This window comes from Arachis hypogaea, chromosome 20 (assembly GCF_003086295.3).
Source record: "Arachis hypogaea cultivar Tifrunner chromosome 20, arahy.Tifrunner.gnm2.J5K5, whole genome shotgun sequence".
NCBI lineage: Eukaryota > Viridiplantae > Streptophyta > Magnoliopsida > Fabales > Fabaceae > Arachis > Arachis hypogaea.
This window is the reverse complement of record NC_092055.1, coordinates 766051-784330: the sequence shown is the minus strand read 5'-3', so window position 1 is coordinate 784330 and position 18280 is coordinate 766051. Positions and strand designations below refer to the sequence as shown.

Below are 18280 nucleotides of genomic sequence, written 5' to 3'. Positions count from 1 at the left end.
AATATTTTAAATACTTTATATAATTAAAAAAAATATTATTAATAATTAAAAAAATAATTTATATTTTAATATTAATAAAATACTAAAATATCATTATAATTTATTTTAAAAATATATATATATATATATATATATATATATGCTGTGTTTTTCGTATCTGCATGTTCCATGTTCATGTGAGTGCATTCTATCAAGTTTACTCTTCAACGGAATTTTGACAAAATAATTCGAAAGAAAAAATAAAATAGGACAAAATAAATTAATAGAATAAAAATGAGATATTTTAAATGTTAGAGATAAAATTAGAATTTAAATTAAATATTAAAAATTAAAATCTAAAATGGTATTTTATCTTATATATTAATTAAATCTTCAATAAATTAATTTTCTCATAAAAAATATTTTAAGAAATACTATAAATTAATTATTTTTAAAAATTTATTATTAAAAAAATATTTAGTATAATAGTTTAGCAGTATTTAAATAATGATTATTCAATGTGTACATCAAAGTTACTCACCAATATAAAATACATATTAAAATACAAATGCACATTAAAAATAAATTAAACCATACATATTTATATACAAATACACTAATAATTGCTTTTATGGTAAGAATAACATTTTTTTGTTTAATTAAAATATGTGATTTGAGGCACAGAATTTTCTCGTATTATTTATTTGAGGAGGAAAACCTTAGAACCTGTTTAGCATTATTAGTCTGAGTAACAGTTGCTGATACTATTTATTAAAAGAACATTTAACTAAAGAAAATTTATTTATTTTAGTAGACCACCCTTAAAACGATTTTAGAATTATCTCAAATTGGATCTCTGATTTTATCATGGAAAACACTCAATTGAATTTTAAAACCCTAAATTCTGATGAATCCAAAAGACATGGTGCTGTGATTAACGAAGGAAGCAAGCAAAAAGAGGAGAAGATTGACGAAGAAAAATCATTTGAGGATAAAAGAATGAATTTTTCTCAAGGTATTTATGCTTTAAATTGATGATTTCATTTGTATTAACCTTATTTTTATCATTTAAAAAAATTCTGATAGAGTAATTAAGGTGAAATTAAACTGCTGATTAGAGTACAATACTCATAGAATACGTATTCAGCAGCTCAACTTCAATTAGATGAAAACATAAATCAGATTCTTATTTATTCTGATAAAATTTATTTTTAATAATTATTTATTAAATTTTAGCGTATCTATGATATGTTATTTGTTGAAAAGTCATTTTATATTTTATTTTTTAAATAAAATTTATCTAAATTTGAAGGCATATAACTAATAGTCCATTTCTCAAAATTTTCAGTCAAGGACATGTAGATAATAAACTGCTTCTAATCAAGTTAATGAATCTAATCGGTATGTTGAATGTGATCATCTTGAGTTTGTGTTTAACCCCAAATTTTTTATTTCTTAATTCTAACAATTAAATTAGGGAAGAATGAAAATTTATTATGTATAAATTCAAAAATTAATTTAATTATTTTTAAAATTCAAAATCATTTTAATGGGCGTTAATAATTTTAAAGACTAAATTGATAATTGAGTAATATATGAATTAACATTAATATATTATAAATATGAAAAACATTTAATTATATTTAAGATAAAAAAAATCAACTCTAATATTTTATTTATTAACAAATAAAAGTTTTTTTTGTATTAGTTTTAAATACTATAAATTAACTATTTTAAGAATTTATTATTAAAAAAAATATTTAGTGTAATAGACTAGCCATACTTAAATAATATATATGGTTTGAGGCATAGAATTTTCTCGCATTATTTGAGAAAGAAAATCTCGAAATTTATTCAATATTACTATTCTAAGTAATGGCTGATATTATTTACTGTAAAAATATTTAAGCAAGAAAATAAAATACTTTAGTACATTACCTTTGTAAAACAATTTTAAAATGATCTCAAATTGGACTTTTGATTTTTCTATGAAAAATACTAGATTAGATTCTAAAACTATAAATTTTGATGAACCCAAAAGTCATGATGTTGTGATTAGTGAAAAAAGAAAACAGAAAAAAAAAAATTGATGAAGAAAAAATATTTGAAAATGTTAATAATTTTAAAGATTAAATTAATAATTGAGTGATATATGAATTAACATTAATATATTATAGATATGAGAAACATTTAATCATATTTAGGATAAAAAAAATCAACTCTAATGTTTATTTGTTAACAAATAAAAAGGTTTTTTTCGTATTAGTTAATAAAATAAAATATTTTAAGAAATACTATAAATTAACTATTTTAAGAATTTATTATTAAAAAATATTTAGTGTAATAGACTACCGGTACTTAAATAATATATATGGTTTGAGACATAGAATTTTCTTGCATTATTTGAGGAGGAAATCCTCAAAACTTATTAGTATTCTAAGTAACGGCTGATACTATTTACTATAAGAATATTTAACCAAATAAACACAATACTTTAGTACATCACTTTTATAAAATAATTTTAGAATGATTTCAAATTGGACTTCTGATTTTCTTACAGAGAACACTAAATTAAATTCTAAAACTATAAATTATGATTAACCCAAAAGCTATGATGTTGTGATTAGTGAAGGAAGAAAAGAGCAAAGAAAGAAAATTGATGAAGAGAAAATATTTGAGAACAAAAGAACAAAGCTCTTTCAAGATATATATGTTTTGAATTGATGATTCTATTTGCTCTTAATTTTGTTTTTTATTAAGGTGAGATTAAACTATTGATTAGAGTTCAATATGTATACTCAGCCGTTCAATTTTAATTAAATGAAAAAATAGATCAAATTCTTATTTTAATAAAATTTATTTTTACTAATTATTTAATGTATTTTAGTGCATTCAGATTATATTATATTATATTATATATATTGGGAAGTCATTTTGTATTTTTTTTAGTAAAATTTATCAAAATTTTAAGATGGTAAAACTAATATACAGTCTATTACTAAATTTTTCAGTTAAGGATATATAGCCAATAAGATGCCTCTAATCAAGTGAAACACTGAAACCCAATGTCTTACTTGGAGTTGTATGAGTTTAATCCCAATTTTTTATTTTTTATTTTTGGTGTATGTGAGATGTATGTGTGTTTTGGTAGTATTTAATTTTCATTTTAAAAATAAAAATATAATAAAAAATTATATAACTTTAAAACAAAGTAGAGACAATAAAATTAGAATTTAAAAACAACATATTTGTTTCACTATTTTAGTACATTTTTGTTACTAACTGCTTTTTTTTTTTTTAATTGGTAGTCTGTTAATAATAAAATTTTTGACCTAATAATCGGCCAACAATAATTTTTATGTCTTTGTCTTTGTAAATACACTGTTCAAACACATTACTCATGTTATCAGTTATTACAATATTATTGAGGGGTTAACAATCTAGCCACCATAGTTAGTGAGTTCATTTTCACACTAAGACTTCCTAGATTGTTGTGCCAATTCTCAAGTTATATGATTGTCATCTATCAACATCTAAATTTTGAGTTTATCAACCTTTGGTTATATCAATCTCTATAAATATATTATCCAAACACTATCTATTATGTGTTGAGCTACCTATGTTTGGCATTATATATTCATACTTTTTATTGTAAATCAATTTCTTTTTGTATAAAATGTTACCTTAACATTTAGCAATTATACAGAGAGAGTGATTAGTGTTGTGTTATATAGGGTAAACTACAAAAAGTGTATCAGAATTATTTTATTGATAAAAATGCCTTTAAATTTTGTTATCGATAAAGATGTTCTCAAATTATTTAAAAATATAATAAAAGTGTACATCAATATAAACTAAAATATTCTACGTGCAAATATAATTTTTTATGTAAAGAGTGAAACTCTGGTATTGATAAGTGAGCATATCATACTTTTTTGTTAACAGAGCAGATCTTTGATTACAATTTAGCATTTTTGCACGTTTTTTAATTATTTAAGAATATTTGTATCGATAACAAAATTTGAAAATATTTTTAAAATAATTCGAATAATTTTTGTAGTTTACCCAATTACCCTGCTATATATGTCATATCTATGTTTTTGTATTTGATAACAATAATAACAATATTATATTGTGTATTTATTATGTGATTAAAGGATTTGAAGTTGGTGAAAAATCAACAAGAACTGAAAGCCCATTGTCCCTGTCGCTACCACTGCCACCACCACTACCACTACCACCAACTAATGATGCTTCAACAATAGAACCTGTTGAAGGTGGTGAAGATGAGAAGAAAAGTAACAAAGAAGAGGAAGCATTGGCCTTAAGGGATATTGAAGTTGATTCCTTTGTTATGGATAGAAACATTGAAGTTGAAAGGCCTGTGGTTTTTTATTTTGACCTCAATGAGCTTCCTACTGAAGTTGACAAGAATTGGTGGTGATTCTATGATAGATTTGCTATTTCAATTTCATATTTAGACTCATAATTTTGATTTTTTATAAACATATGTTTGTTTAATGTTTCTTAATGACTATATTGTGTTTGAACTTTATTGTTTAGACATCTTATAATTAAGTTTTGGATATCACTTTAAATGTCTGTTACATTTATATTAGATTGAAGTAAATTTATTACCAGATTTTAAATTAGGTATTGCATTATGCGATGAAGTTGCAATATTACGATTTTGGTTAACTTATTATAAAAAATATTAAGAGTATTTTTAATGGAGTATTTTTTATTTAGAGTATTATTTTTGATATTTTTAAAAAGTGAAATAATTTAAAATTAAAATTAATTGATGAAATCAAATTGATATTATTTTGATGGAGCACCAATAAAATTTTACCATTCATATAATTATATTTATAAAATAATTAAAAATTAAAATTAGAACTAAACATTAGAGATATTCTAAATCTTAAAGTTTTGCATAAAATTTTTTATTTATTTTATATTTCTTTTCGAAGTCAACAATGATTAAATTATTAATATTTTGTTAGTCTTAAAAATTTTGACTCCATATCACAAAATTATTTAAAATTTCAGTGTAAAACTTATTTGAAACACAAAAATCTTATTTATTAGTTAGAAGTGTGGCAAATCATATATTATTGATGAGGTATTTCACTTGTGTTACTAATTAATCAAAGTGTTTATAATCTAATAAGTAGCATCAGAGCTAAGATGAGAAATCTATTAAATTACCACTTTAATAAGTGGTATCAGAATTAAAATAAAATACTCATTAAATTAACACATTAAAATTTTGATTGAAATATGATATATTTTTATATTTTATATTTTTTTAAAATTAAAATAAAAAGCCAATTAAATTAACACCTTAAAATTTTAAATTAAACGTAATATCTTTTCATCTTATATTTTTTCACTTAATTTTTTTTAAAATCTCTTCGATAATAAAAACTCTCCATAATGACCCTCTATTTTATTCGGGGAGATTTTTTTTTTAATCTGATTGTATATAGTTCCAAAAGTGTATCCGTATTATATATGTATAGAATATCGATAAAAATGAAAAATAATAAGATATTCATTAGGATATCCAATTTTAATGTTCATATATGCTAGAAACTTTAATTCCTATGTATGACTTTTATTTTATTAAGATATTCATTAATAATAGTTACACAATAAAAAATACATAAATATATTAAAATATTAGACACCGCTTGTTATTCCTTTGAATATTAAAAAGAAAAAATTAAATTTAAAATAAATTAGAAACAAATTTATGTTAATCACTATTAATGATAAAATTATATACTTAAATTGGATATTTCTTACTATATATATGTGATTCTTTTCCTTGATTAATTATTAACACTTTACTCTATATATTTATAATTTACTTGTTTTAATCACTCTATGCTTTTACTTTTTTTTTTTATCATATATATGTTAAAATTAATTGAGAACTTGTTATCGACTTTCAAGTAGTTTTTTTAGTTTCTTTGGTCTTAATAGAGATAATATTCAATTTGGTCTATACATTTATATGCGAGTTTTAATTTAATTTTTAAAATTTTAATTACATCTATTTAATTTTTAAATTTTGTAAATTGAAACAATTTTCGATGAAGAGATGTTAACTGAATGCTGATCTAGACAATCAAATACTACGTTGATCATAAACTTTATAAAATTACGAAATTTTAGTTTTGACACTCAAATAATCAAAAAATAACATTATAAGTAGTATTTATTGTAAATTTTTCTTACAAAACAAGTAATACAATGTCATTTTTTGATTATTTGAGCGCTAAAATCAAAATAGCGTCATCTTACATATTATCGTGTGACATCCGATGATTGTTTATATCAGCACTTCATTAATGTTTGTATGCTGTAAATCGTCCCAAGAATTAATGTAAGTTAAGTTTGCAAAATTTAGAGACTAAATTGAGCCAATTAAAATTTACTTACAAATTCAAGGACCAAATTAAATATTATCTCGTCATAATATGAAATCGATCACTATTACTCCATTTTGTTCTGTTTAAAATTTAAATTGGTCTTTAAAAGAAAAAAAAAATGGGTAAAGTACTAAATTGGTTTCCTACGTTTAGGCATAATTCTGTTTTGGTCCTTAAAGTTTGAAATGTTCTATTTGAATCTAAAAAAGTTTCATTTAGTTTCAATGTAGTCCCACCGTGAGGTCAAATTTAAATAATTAACGGAATGTCCTATATGACAACAATACAAGAACAAGATCGATAATTTGGAGAACAAGTACAAGCTCTAGAGACACAAAATCAACCGTAGATGCATGAATACATTTATTTATCATTTTTCTTACAATTTAAATGAAATATTTTCTATAGAACTAAAAAAAATGATAAATAAATGTATTGGATGCATCTATGATTGATTTTGTGCCTCTCAAGCTTGTATTTGTTCTCCAGATTATCAATGTTGTTCTTGTACTGCTGTCATGTAGGACATTCCGTTAATTATTTAACTTTGACCTTACGGTGAGACTACATTGAAGCTAAATAAAACTTTTTTGAATTCAAATAAGACACTTTAAACCTTAAAGACCAAAATAGAATTATGCCCAAATGTAAGGGATCAACTTTATATTTTACCAAAAAAAATAAAATAAAACTTAAAAGTGAAATATTCACACCCTTATTTTTTACCTTGTGTTCAAAATGCATTTAAAAGAAATGATAATTAATTCTATTCAAACTTATTTGAATCAAATAATTGAATTCAAATAAACTTCTTTGACAATTCAAATTATTAATTGCAAGGATTAAAATGAATGGAAATAAGAAAATTAAATATTTCTATGACCAATGATTAATGAAGGAAAGAAACACTTCTATAAAATGAGAGCGAGGCACTTATATTATATTATATAAAGGCAAAAAAAAGGAAAACATAATAAGCATTAAAGTATAAATGGTTTGACTATAATAATTACATACACACACTATATATTTTAAAATATTTGTTAAAAATGAAAACAGTATATATTAAGAAAAAAATTATATTAATAAATATATATAATATGAATTCACAATATTATTCCTTTAAAAAAAATTTAAATTAATTCGGATTAAATATAATTGTTATTACTAACATAGTAATCATATACCGGCGGTTTTTAGAACTGCTGGTAAAGCTACGGATAATTTTTTTGAAGCTTTTAGACCTTTTGTTGTTAAAAAGACAGATAAATTGAAACAAAAAATTAAATCCAAAAAAGATTTATTTTAGCTAAATCATGAGTTTATTTTATATATTGATGTAATACTAATGCAAACAAATTTATTTCATCATCTAATCAACTAGATATTTTTAAATTAACTACTAAAATAGTAAATATAAATTAAAATATAATTACATGACAATATATAATTAAATATATATAAAATGCTTATACATTTGTTATTGCATAATACACATTAATTACTAAAACCAATGTTGATGACATTGATCTATATTACATAAACATCCCTAAATCTTCACCTACCTTTCATCAATTAGTTTCCCTCATATTTTTAGTTATGGAAAAACCTAAAAAGAACTTCATCACCAAGAAATCTACTATGTCAATTGGTGAATCCAAAAGGGTTATTGATATCATTGATCTCACAGAAGATAATGATGATGATGATGATGATATATTTGAAACAAATGGAAGAAAACTTAATGGAGGAATGGAGATAAGAAAAGGAAAACAATCTTCTAAGCACAAACGAAAGATTTCTCAAGGTATATAATTAAGAATATAGATCCATTTTTATGATTATACTATATATGCCAAAAATTGAATTGTAATTTTTGGAAATTTATATTTAAGTTTTTTTTTCCTCCCTTATAATATTTGTTACACCAAATATCCCAAATCATAATTTGGGACAAGTTTTGAATGCTAGGGAGAGGGTTAAAAAAGGAATAAAAGTATTGAAAAGAAAAGGAAAATGGGAGTGCAATATAGCTGTTCAATTTTAAATGTTTCACCTTAATTATTTATATTAGTCTATCTAAAATTAGACAACGTTACAAATGAGATATTTTCTCTCGAATTTATAAAAAATATATACTCACCTCTCTTAAGGTTAGATGATATTACATGAATATTTTTATATTGTAAAATGTAAAATACTAATAGGCGTGTAATGTGATTGTAATATTTAGAGTTTGCCAACCCTTCTCCTAGGGTGAGTACGGGTAGCGGGTATCCAATTACTCATCCGAATCCAAACCGAACTAATTAAATTGGTTATGGAACCAATGGATAATTAGGTTCAATCCGAATCAAATAGATGGTCTTTGTTAGTGATTGATTCGGATATCAGTTTTGGGTATGGAATCTGAACCAATCTGCGAATCCGATCATATATTAATTAAATAAAAAAATAAAAATATATATATGACTTTTCCATTAGACAAATATTATTCACTATTAATATGTTTGGATTTTAATGAGTTTAGTTTTTAATGTATTTGGTGTTTAACATGTTTGAATTATTTCTATTGATGTTATATATTTATTGTACTTGTTGAATTTTTAAGATAAAATTTAATTTTTTTATGAATTTCAAAGTCATGAGATACCCAATTACCTGAACCGAACCAATCCGTTTTTAATCAGTTTGGTTTGGTTCGAATACATATAAAAAAATAAAAATTCGAACCAAATCAAACCAATTATATTCTGATCGATTCGGTTCTAATTTTACCATGAACCCAAACCAAATCGACCCGTGCTCACGCTTCTCCTTTTATTTTTCCTTCAAAATGTTGTACTAATTATATTAAATATGATAATTCATCACACATCTATGACTGGATTTTTCTTTTAAAAAATTTATATATAAGATTTGAACTAAATTTCCCTTATAAATTATGAGTAAAATGACCAATTTTTTACATTAGAAAGATTTTAATTTGATCTAATTTTTATTTTTAATAAAATGAAAACTCCTAAATATTATTTATGTTTGATAAAACAAACTAATCATTATTAATTTATCATTCTATTCGTTTAGGTTATTTTTTAAACAGAGTTGATATTTAAGATTTATTTTATCAAAAATAAATTTTAAAGTTTGTTTTATTAAAATCAAAATTTTGTGGATGTCAAAATGACTATTTATTCTTATTAATGCTTTTTTTTTTCTCTCTTTGACTAAGTTAATAATTGTTATTACACGGTTGTAGGTGAATATGAAGTGACTACTAATGATGATAAGAAACTAAGCGAAGTGGATCTTCTTGTTAAAAAGAAAAATTTTGTTGGTCAAGTTTCTAATAACATGATTAGATCATTTGACCTTAATAAATCTCATGATGAAGATGAAGAAGGTCAGCTTTGTATAACATTTTTTCATTCATGATAGTGCTTCTTAGCTTGTAATATGCCTTTGAAATGAATAATGGTTTATAAATATTTTTAGGTTTAATTACTTTATTATATTAGTTTTTTATAATTTTATTAAGTCTACAATTAGGTTTTTATACTTATTTTTTTAATTGAGTTCTTACACTATTTTTAATTTTATAATTAAGTCCTTCTTATTGTTAAAAATGTTAAAAGCAGTGTAAAAATTCAATTAAAAAAATATAAAAATTTAATTATAAATTTGATAAAATTATAAAAATTAATAAAATAATTAAATTATATTTTTAATATGATTTCATAGTTGATAATAATAACAATAAAGATATGTTCACATTTCTCAATCATGTTTATTCGGAAATAACTTATTACATATATTTTTTTTTCTCAAATTTTTAGTTATGCTGCTTATTACTTAATTAATTCAGATTCAAATGTAGATGTGAACATTATTGCTCACTATAATTATTATAGTTTCATGTAAAAGAAAATAGGCATATACATATACTTCTTCGGTTCTTGATATTAGACTACTACTTAATTGATATTATTCTTTTTAATTTTGTCCACTAAAAATGTACTCGTCTAATTCTAGAACATCTGTTGACCAATAATTATATTAATTAAGTATTTAATAAAAAAATATTTAAATGAGTTTTGTATTATGTTCATATCTATGGAGGTGTATACACATGTATCATAAAACTATTTATTTAAAAAATTTAAATGGTTATATATATATATATATATATTTAACAAATACGTATACATTTGTATTTGATAATATTTTTTTGTTATGCATGTTTGCTTAATTATGTGATTAATTAATCTACTTGAAGACTCAATTGTTCCCACTGAAGAACTACTTGAAGGTTTGGATCTACTTGCTCACCATGCAACACAAGAATCTCTTTTCATAATAAACGAAGAAATTGATGATTTGATGGAGTCTCTTCCTGAAAAGAAGCAGAAGCTGAAGACAAATAAATTGGATTCCATTGTTATTAAGAAGGACCTTAATAAAGATCATGGTGTTGATGATGATGGTGATGATAAGATTAATATCAATTTTGATTTGAATTTGCTTCCTACAGAAGTTGATGAAAAATGGTGGGTCTAATCTTATAATGATTAATTAATCATTGCAATCAAGTGTACTTTCAAGATCTAGACCCAATTCTTATTTGTCCATTAATTGCCAAACATATATTTATATAAATCTCAATAATTGATTTTGGTATTATTGCTCAAAATACTTGAATGGCAAATGATGGCGGTTTTGAACCAATGCAAATAAGGTGAAAACTCAGGTGAAGTCGACTTCACGTGAAGTTGATACTTGAGAGCCGTTAGATGAAAATTTAGTCAAATCAGTCAAATCATCTAACGGCTCTCAGGTATCAACTTCACGTAAAGTCGATTGCACCTGAGTTTCCACCTGCAAATAAAGTAAAAAAAAAAAGAGTCTCCTAAATGTTAATCAAATAATTATTATTATTACTTAGTTCATATATTTATATATTCGTTTGTAGTGTATTATTATTATTACTTAGTCAAATAATTATTTTAAACAAAAAAAAAAAGTGTCCTAAACGTTAATTTTAAAATTGACTACGTCACAAGGTTCTCCATTGTAGTAGGCAAGTAGCTCTCACAAACCCATAATTGCATTTTACGTGTCCTTAATTCACATGCATTACCCACTGTTTTAGCCTCAAAAAAGGTTTCAATCTTATTTTGATATCATCACTAATACAATCTCATACTCTTCAACACACATTTGCTTCCAAACAAAACAAAATTTAAAAAAAAAAAAATAATGAAGCGCATATTAGTGGTGTCCCCTTCTTGCTTTCATTGCTAATTCAAAGTTTTAAGATCTCTTTGGTTATCACAATTAGTGTTCTTATTATTCATTAATCCTCCTTCAACAAAGGTAAATATTTCTCTTTTCTATGCATTCAAAATTTCATAGCTCTCATGTTAACCATTTCTTTTTTCACATTGTTTTAAATTGCAAACAACGTCATTTCATTGTTTGCAATTTAAATAATTATTCACGTGAAAATATCTTCACGTAAAGATAATAATTTTAACCTTGATTATATTATGTTAAACAGTTTAGACAATTACTGGTGGAGACTCACGTGTATTTATTTTCACGTAAAAATAACTAAGAACTGTTAAATGATTTGATATGTTTGATTAAAGGTGGAAATTCAGGTGTAGTCGACTTCACGTGAAGTTGATACCTGAGAGCCGTTAGATGATTTGACTGATTTGACTAAATTTTCATCTAAAGGCTCTCAGATATCAACTTCACATAAAGTCGACTTCACCTGAGTTTTCACCTTGATTAAATTGGAATCTAACAATTTTTAACTATCATCTTCACGTAAAAATAACTATACGTAAGTTTCTACCATCAAATTATCTGACGATTTTCGGCTATTATCTTTAGATTGGCTATTATCTTTAGATTGAACAGGGAAAGAATGGAGAAAGGAGATTCGGGGCAGAAGCTGCACACAAAGATGCGGCTATGGGAATTTCCGAACCAGTATGTGATTGAACCAATTGAAGGATCATCTTCTCGATCTCCACTCTCAATTAGTAGAAAAGATGGAACCATGAAGCTCATTGATGGCATCCCTGAATGCAGCACCCTTCGAGTTCCTAAGATCATGACCATTTTTGGTGTCATTGGCATGCTAAAGATCTTGGCTGGTAACTACTATTTTCAATATAAATACACGCGCTGTTTAACTCATTTTCAATGTGTATTTCATATTTCAACATATACGCCGCGTATCAAAAGGTCATATGTAGGGGTGTTATCGGTTCGGTTTGGTTCGGTTTTGGACTAAAAACCAACCAAACCGATATGTTCGGTTCTTACAGACACACAACCGTTCGGTTTGCTGCTTTTATAATAACTGAATCGAACCGAACCGAACCAACAGCGGTTTGGTTTGGTCGATTTTTTTGGTTTTTAATTTCTAATGAGAAGAATATGAATCACAATAATTAGATGTTTAAAATAGTCAATAAACTGAAATAATAAGAGTAAAACATTGAAATGGTTAGGGGTTGAGGATTTTTGTGGTTAGGTTAAAGGTTAAAATGGTTAAAACATTGAAATGTATGCATATCTTCGGTTCGGTTCGGTTCAGTTTGGTTTCTATCAAGCCAACCGAAAACCGAATCGAACCGATCGATTTTGTAAAAAAAAAAAAAACCGATTTTTTCGGTTTTCAAATCGGTTGTTATAATTTTCGGTTTAGTTTTGCAGTAATTTTCGGTCCGATTTGGTAACTTACACCCTAGTCATATGTATATTTTTCACATAAAATATTTTACATATGACATATCACCTACCCGTTCCATATCAGAACGTATTGCTTTCCATGTAACTACGATTTCGCGACCGATTTAAACATTATCCTAACTATAGTAGTACTTGAAATTAAAGTGAGTATGTAATGGTTTATAGGATCATATTTGCTGGTAATAACTGGGCGTGAATGTGTTGGAACACACATGGGGCATCCAATTTACAAGATATCATCAATGAAGGTTTTTGCATGTGATCAAACTCTTAACAATACCCCTGCTGAGCAAGTAACTAACTAACTTCCTTTAACTCCATTTGCTTCTATTTGTTTTCCAATGAAAATTCACTATCAATTTTGATGTATGATATTCTTTTTGCAGAAGAAAACAGAGATGGAATTTTCTAGGTTAATAACTGTTGCTGAGAAGACATATGGCCTATTCTTCTCATATGACACTAATTTAACTTTGAGGTGATTCTTTTTTCGTTTAATTTTTTTAGATTTTTCAGAAATCATCATCCAATTCTTATTGATATGAATTTTACATAAAATTATGCAGTGTCCAACGACTGAATGAATTGGGTGATGAGTCTAAATTGCTTCCTCTTTGGAGACAGGTAATAATTTCTCTAAGCATCTTAACTTTGTAAAAAAATTTATGTCTATGCAAACAAGGTGAAAACTCAAGTGCAGTCCACTTCACGTGAAGTTGATACCTGAGAGCCGTTAAATGATTTGACTGATTTGACTGAATTTTCATCTAACGGCTCTCAGATATCAACTTCACCTGAAGTCGACTTCACCCGAGTTTTTACTATGCAAACAATGCCTACTTTAGATCAATTCAATTTATAATTCCTTTTGGTTTCGCTGCAGGCAGAGCCTCGATATCTCTGGAACAATTATATGTTGGAAATGCTGATTGATCACAAGGTGTGTTTGTAACAAATTGCTGTCATCTGTTAACTTCTTCTTGTCTACATTTTCTCACTTCAATTTTATTTTATTTGAATGCAGCTTGATCCATTCCTACTTCCTGTAGTTCAAGGCAGTATCCTTTCTAAGACATTCATATGTTGTTTAGTTTGATCATATCGCTTCACTTTCGCCTTCTTAGAATTATCCTTAACAAATCATTAGGCTTTCACCATTTTCAAGCAGCAATTGGGAAAGATATCATTGACATCACTTTGATTGCTAGGAGATGCACAAGAAGAAATGGTAATCTAAAGCTCTTCAAAATTCCTTTCTATTCTTTTACATATCGACTATGTACTTATTACTAGTAATGTCATAAGACGCGTCTGCATCTTAGAAATCGAACGAGTAGTTATAAAATGACTCAACTTTTTGTGTACTTTTTGTGTACTTTTTGGTTGTTAATAACATCTTATTTTGTTGCTTGGCGAATAAGGAACTCGGATGTGGAGAAGAGGGGCTGATGCTGATGGTTATTGTGCTAATTTTGTGGAATCAGAGCAAATTATGCAGTTCAATGGCTATACAGCATCATTTGTTCAGGTAATTAATGCTTTCTAGTCGAATCTTGTCTTAAGTGATTTGGTCGAAACAAGGTGATAAAGAAATAAAAGGATAAACAAGACAAAAATTGAAATTGAATAGAAAAGATAAATTGTAATTGAAATAATAAAAGGATAAGTTGAAATTGAATACAAAGACCCAATTTCTTGTCACAACAAGAAAGGGACTCATCAACTTAACTTGTCAACGCCATAGTTTGGAAATTGATTCGAAGGGACTCCTCAACCTTCTAACCAATTCCCCGATGCAACAAGAGAGGGACTCCTCAACCTCAATTGTCCACGCCATGGTTTCATCACGAAACCAAAAAAGGAGTTTTGAAACCTTTAAAAATTCTAGTGGGAGCAAATTGTTTGATGAAAGGTTTTGTTTGATCTCTTGCAGATTCGCGGATCGATGCCATTCCAATGGGAGCAAATTGTTGACTTAACATACAAGCCAAAGTTTGAGATATTGAAACCTGATGAAGCTGTAAGTGGTTCTTGACTTGTTGTTTCATTTTGTTTGTGTTTCTTGATCTCCAAGCTTCTCTGCTATGCTAATTGACTAATGTTTCGCTGCAGCCTCGAGTCATGGAGCGTCATTTCTTAGATTTGAGAAAAAAATATGGGAGTGTGGTAGCTATTGATCTTGTCAACACGGTGAAAAAAAAATTCTTCTTCTGAATTAACTCCAAATATTATATCTAATGTTACTAAGTACTAACATTGTGGTTTATTTTCAACTATAATTCGAACTTTTTTCGCTCCCAATCTTATCAGCATGGAGGAGAGGGGAGGTTATATGAAAAATTTTCGACCACGGCGCAGCAGGTGGCAGGTGATGATGTAAGGTAGAAGTCTCTTTCAATTAACTTCTAGATTTGGCTTTATACATTCTTTTGGTTTCTTTCTATTTGACATCTATGCACATGTTCTTTCTTTTCTTTTTATTTTTTTTTTCTTTTTGTTTTACAGATATATACACTTTGATTTCCATGGCACATGTGGTCACATTCATTTTGATCGTCTCTCAATCCTCTATGATCAAATTTCAGATTTTCTTGAGAGAAACGGGTGCGAAAATTTTATTGGATAAGTTATTCTGATAAGGCTTTTAGCAATTTGATTCAAACTTGCTTTGCATTGCTTTGTTATGGAATTGTAGATATCTTCTGTTGAATGAAAAGGGAGAGAAAATGAAGGAGCAACTTGGAGTTGTTAGGACCAACTGTGTTGATTGTTTAGACCGTACAAATGTCACTCAGGTCGGCTAGTTTCTGTTTTCATTTTCAGTGTTTTCTATTTTTAGAATTTCGGAAAAGAAAAAGTGAAAACGAAAAGGTGAAAACTCAGGTGCAGTCGATTTCACGTGAAGTTGATGGCTGAGTGAGGTTAGATGATTTGACTGATTTGACTAAATTTTCATCTAACAGTTCTCAGTTATCAACTTCACGTGAAGTGACTGCACCTAAGTTTGGTCGAAAAATATGGTTTTAGAAAATAAAAACATAAACCAAACAGACAGTACTTTTGCTTGACGGAATTAAAATGACGTGGCAGAGCATGATTGGACGGAATATGCTGGAATACCAGCTTAGAAGACTTGGTGTCTTTGGAGCTGAAGAAACAATTAGTTCACATCCAAATCTGGATGATAAATTTAAGATCTGTAAGTATAACTATATATTATGCATTTAATAATTTATGTTCATTTTCATTCATGTAAAAAACTTTCAAACTTTGATTCTATTCTTGTTTGATTTTTATGTTTTTTTTTTCTATGTTCAGTGTGGGCAGATCATGGTGATGACATTAGTATTCAATATTCAGGCACTCCTGCTCTGAAAGGAGATTTTACCAGGTATTCAATTTCTCATGGAATTTTTCTAAGATTATTTTATTTTATTTTTTAATATCATGTAAAGAGCGAAGTTTTGGAGCAACGGTTGAGTTGTTTCTGTATAACATCAAGGTCAAGTGTTTAAGTTGTTGACCTAATTATTAGGTTAGACTGTCTACATTACCTTATTTGAGTACGGCTAAAATAAGATGCTTGTGCACCCGACTGCTTTTTTTTGGGCTTGTTTGTGTGAGTTTTTAAGAAAAGGTCTTTTTCGAGTTATCTTTTTTTAAAAAATCTTACGAAAAAGTAAAAGTAATTTTATGTTTGGATATCTCATGCAAAAAGATCTTTTTATCTATCAATTATGTTTGGGTATAACAATATAAAAGTATTTTTTGTTTATTTATTACATGAAAAATATCTTTTTTTAAGGAAAAAAGATCTTTTAAAAGATGTAAATTACAGCTTCTCAAAAAAGATGTTTTTTTTTTTTATTTTTCTAGTGCTTTTACTTTTACTACTAGAAATTTGCCAAACACGCTAAAAATAAAAAAAAAATCTTTTTTTTTATCAAGATAATGGCGCCCAAACAAGTACAAATTTGAGGTTGTAAAGATCATGTTGTAAAGAGCATGTAAAATTATGCAACCATATAGAAGATTAGTCTATATTGAAAATATATTCATGATTTGATTTGATTTTTTCATTAACAGTTTGAGGTTTTGTTGGATTCAGATTTGGACACCGCACTGTTCAAGGCATACTAACTGATGGTTGGAATGCTCTTATGCGTTATTATTTGAATAATTTCGCTGATGGAACAAAGCAGGTTTGTGACACTAATTATGCTTAATATAGATGAATAATTGGTTTATTAGTGACACTAATTACCATGCTTAATTAAATTGTGTTGTTGGTGAAGGATGCAATTGATCTCATGCAAGGACATTACATAATCTCTGTTGGTAGAGATATGACTCCAACTTCTCAGAATGGAAGCATTGAATCTATTGCTGTGAGTGTTTCAATTTAGATGAATTCCAGATTGAAGAACATAATTAACTTCATCTTATAACAAATCAATATTAACATCATTTTTTTTTTCTATTGTCTCTGCAGTCTTTTCCTCTGGCTCTAGGCCTGGTTTTGACCGGATTCTTTTTCGCTACCATGTCCTTGAGACAAGGTGAGTTTTTCATCAATTTTACATTACATAAGTCCTTCATACTTAAATCATGCTTTTTGAGTGATATGATAGCTTCTGTCCACTGTTCTTGCTTGCAGTTCGATACGATTTTCGGCACTTCTTCCTTTCGCTGATGTGGGCAGGAATTAGTATTGGTATAGCAGCGTTCGTGAGGGCGAACGGCCGAGTTTTCTGCAACAGGCCACGCCTACACAAGCCGCGGTCTTAGATGATGATCAATTTTTTTTTAAAAGAATTCAATATGTTTGCATAAGGTTCCCTAGCATGATGCTCATATTACATTTTATTCTTCTTTTCTATACTAACTTTTTGTAGCCATTATTACTATTATATATAGCTGCCACAAATTCATAATTGGTGCCTTTTGTTGGCAGTTTTTGATGCCACTGTCCTCCTCCTAATTTGTATATGCAGATTTTGTTTATGTTCTTGGAGATTCATGTATTCAGTTCATTTTTGTATGCTTAAGATTCATACAATATATACATATATAAATAACATCATTATACTTTTTGA

The 18280-nt window shown here is 26.8% G+C and overlaps 1 protein-coding gene across 1 annotated transcript; it reads left to right on the top strand.

The window, feature by feature from the left end:
- Nucleotides 1–12237: 12237 nt before the first annotated feature.
- Nucleotides 12238–18227, top strand: LOC112783129 (phosphoinositide phosphatase SAC7-like). The gene is made up of 19 exons (XM_025825911.3): nucleotides 12238–12583; nucleotides 13350–13477; nucleotides 13571–13662; nucleotides 13751–13808; nucleotides 14068–14124; nucleotides 14209–14242; nucleotides 14332–14412; nucleotides 14606–14712; nucleotides 15118–15204; nucleotides 15297–15374; nucleotides 15495–15565; nucleotides 15690–15788; nucleotides 15880–15979; nucleotides 16275–16383; nucleotides 16503–16575; nucleotides 17293–17386; nucleotides 17480–17572; nucleotides 17677–17743; nucleotides 17842–18227. The coding sequence occupies exons 1-19, from the start codon at nucleotides 12352–12354 to the stop codon at nucleotides 17970–17972; spliced, it is 1791 nt and encodes a 596-aa protein (XP_025681696.1). The 5' UTR covers nucleotides 12238–12351; the 3' UTR covers nucleotides 17973–18227.
- Nucleotides 18228–18280: the final 53 nt, after the last annotated feature.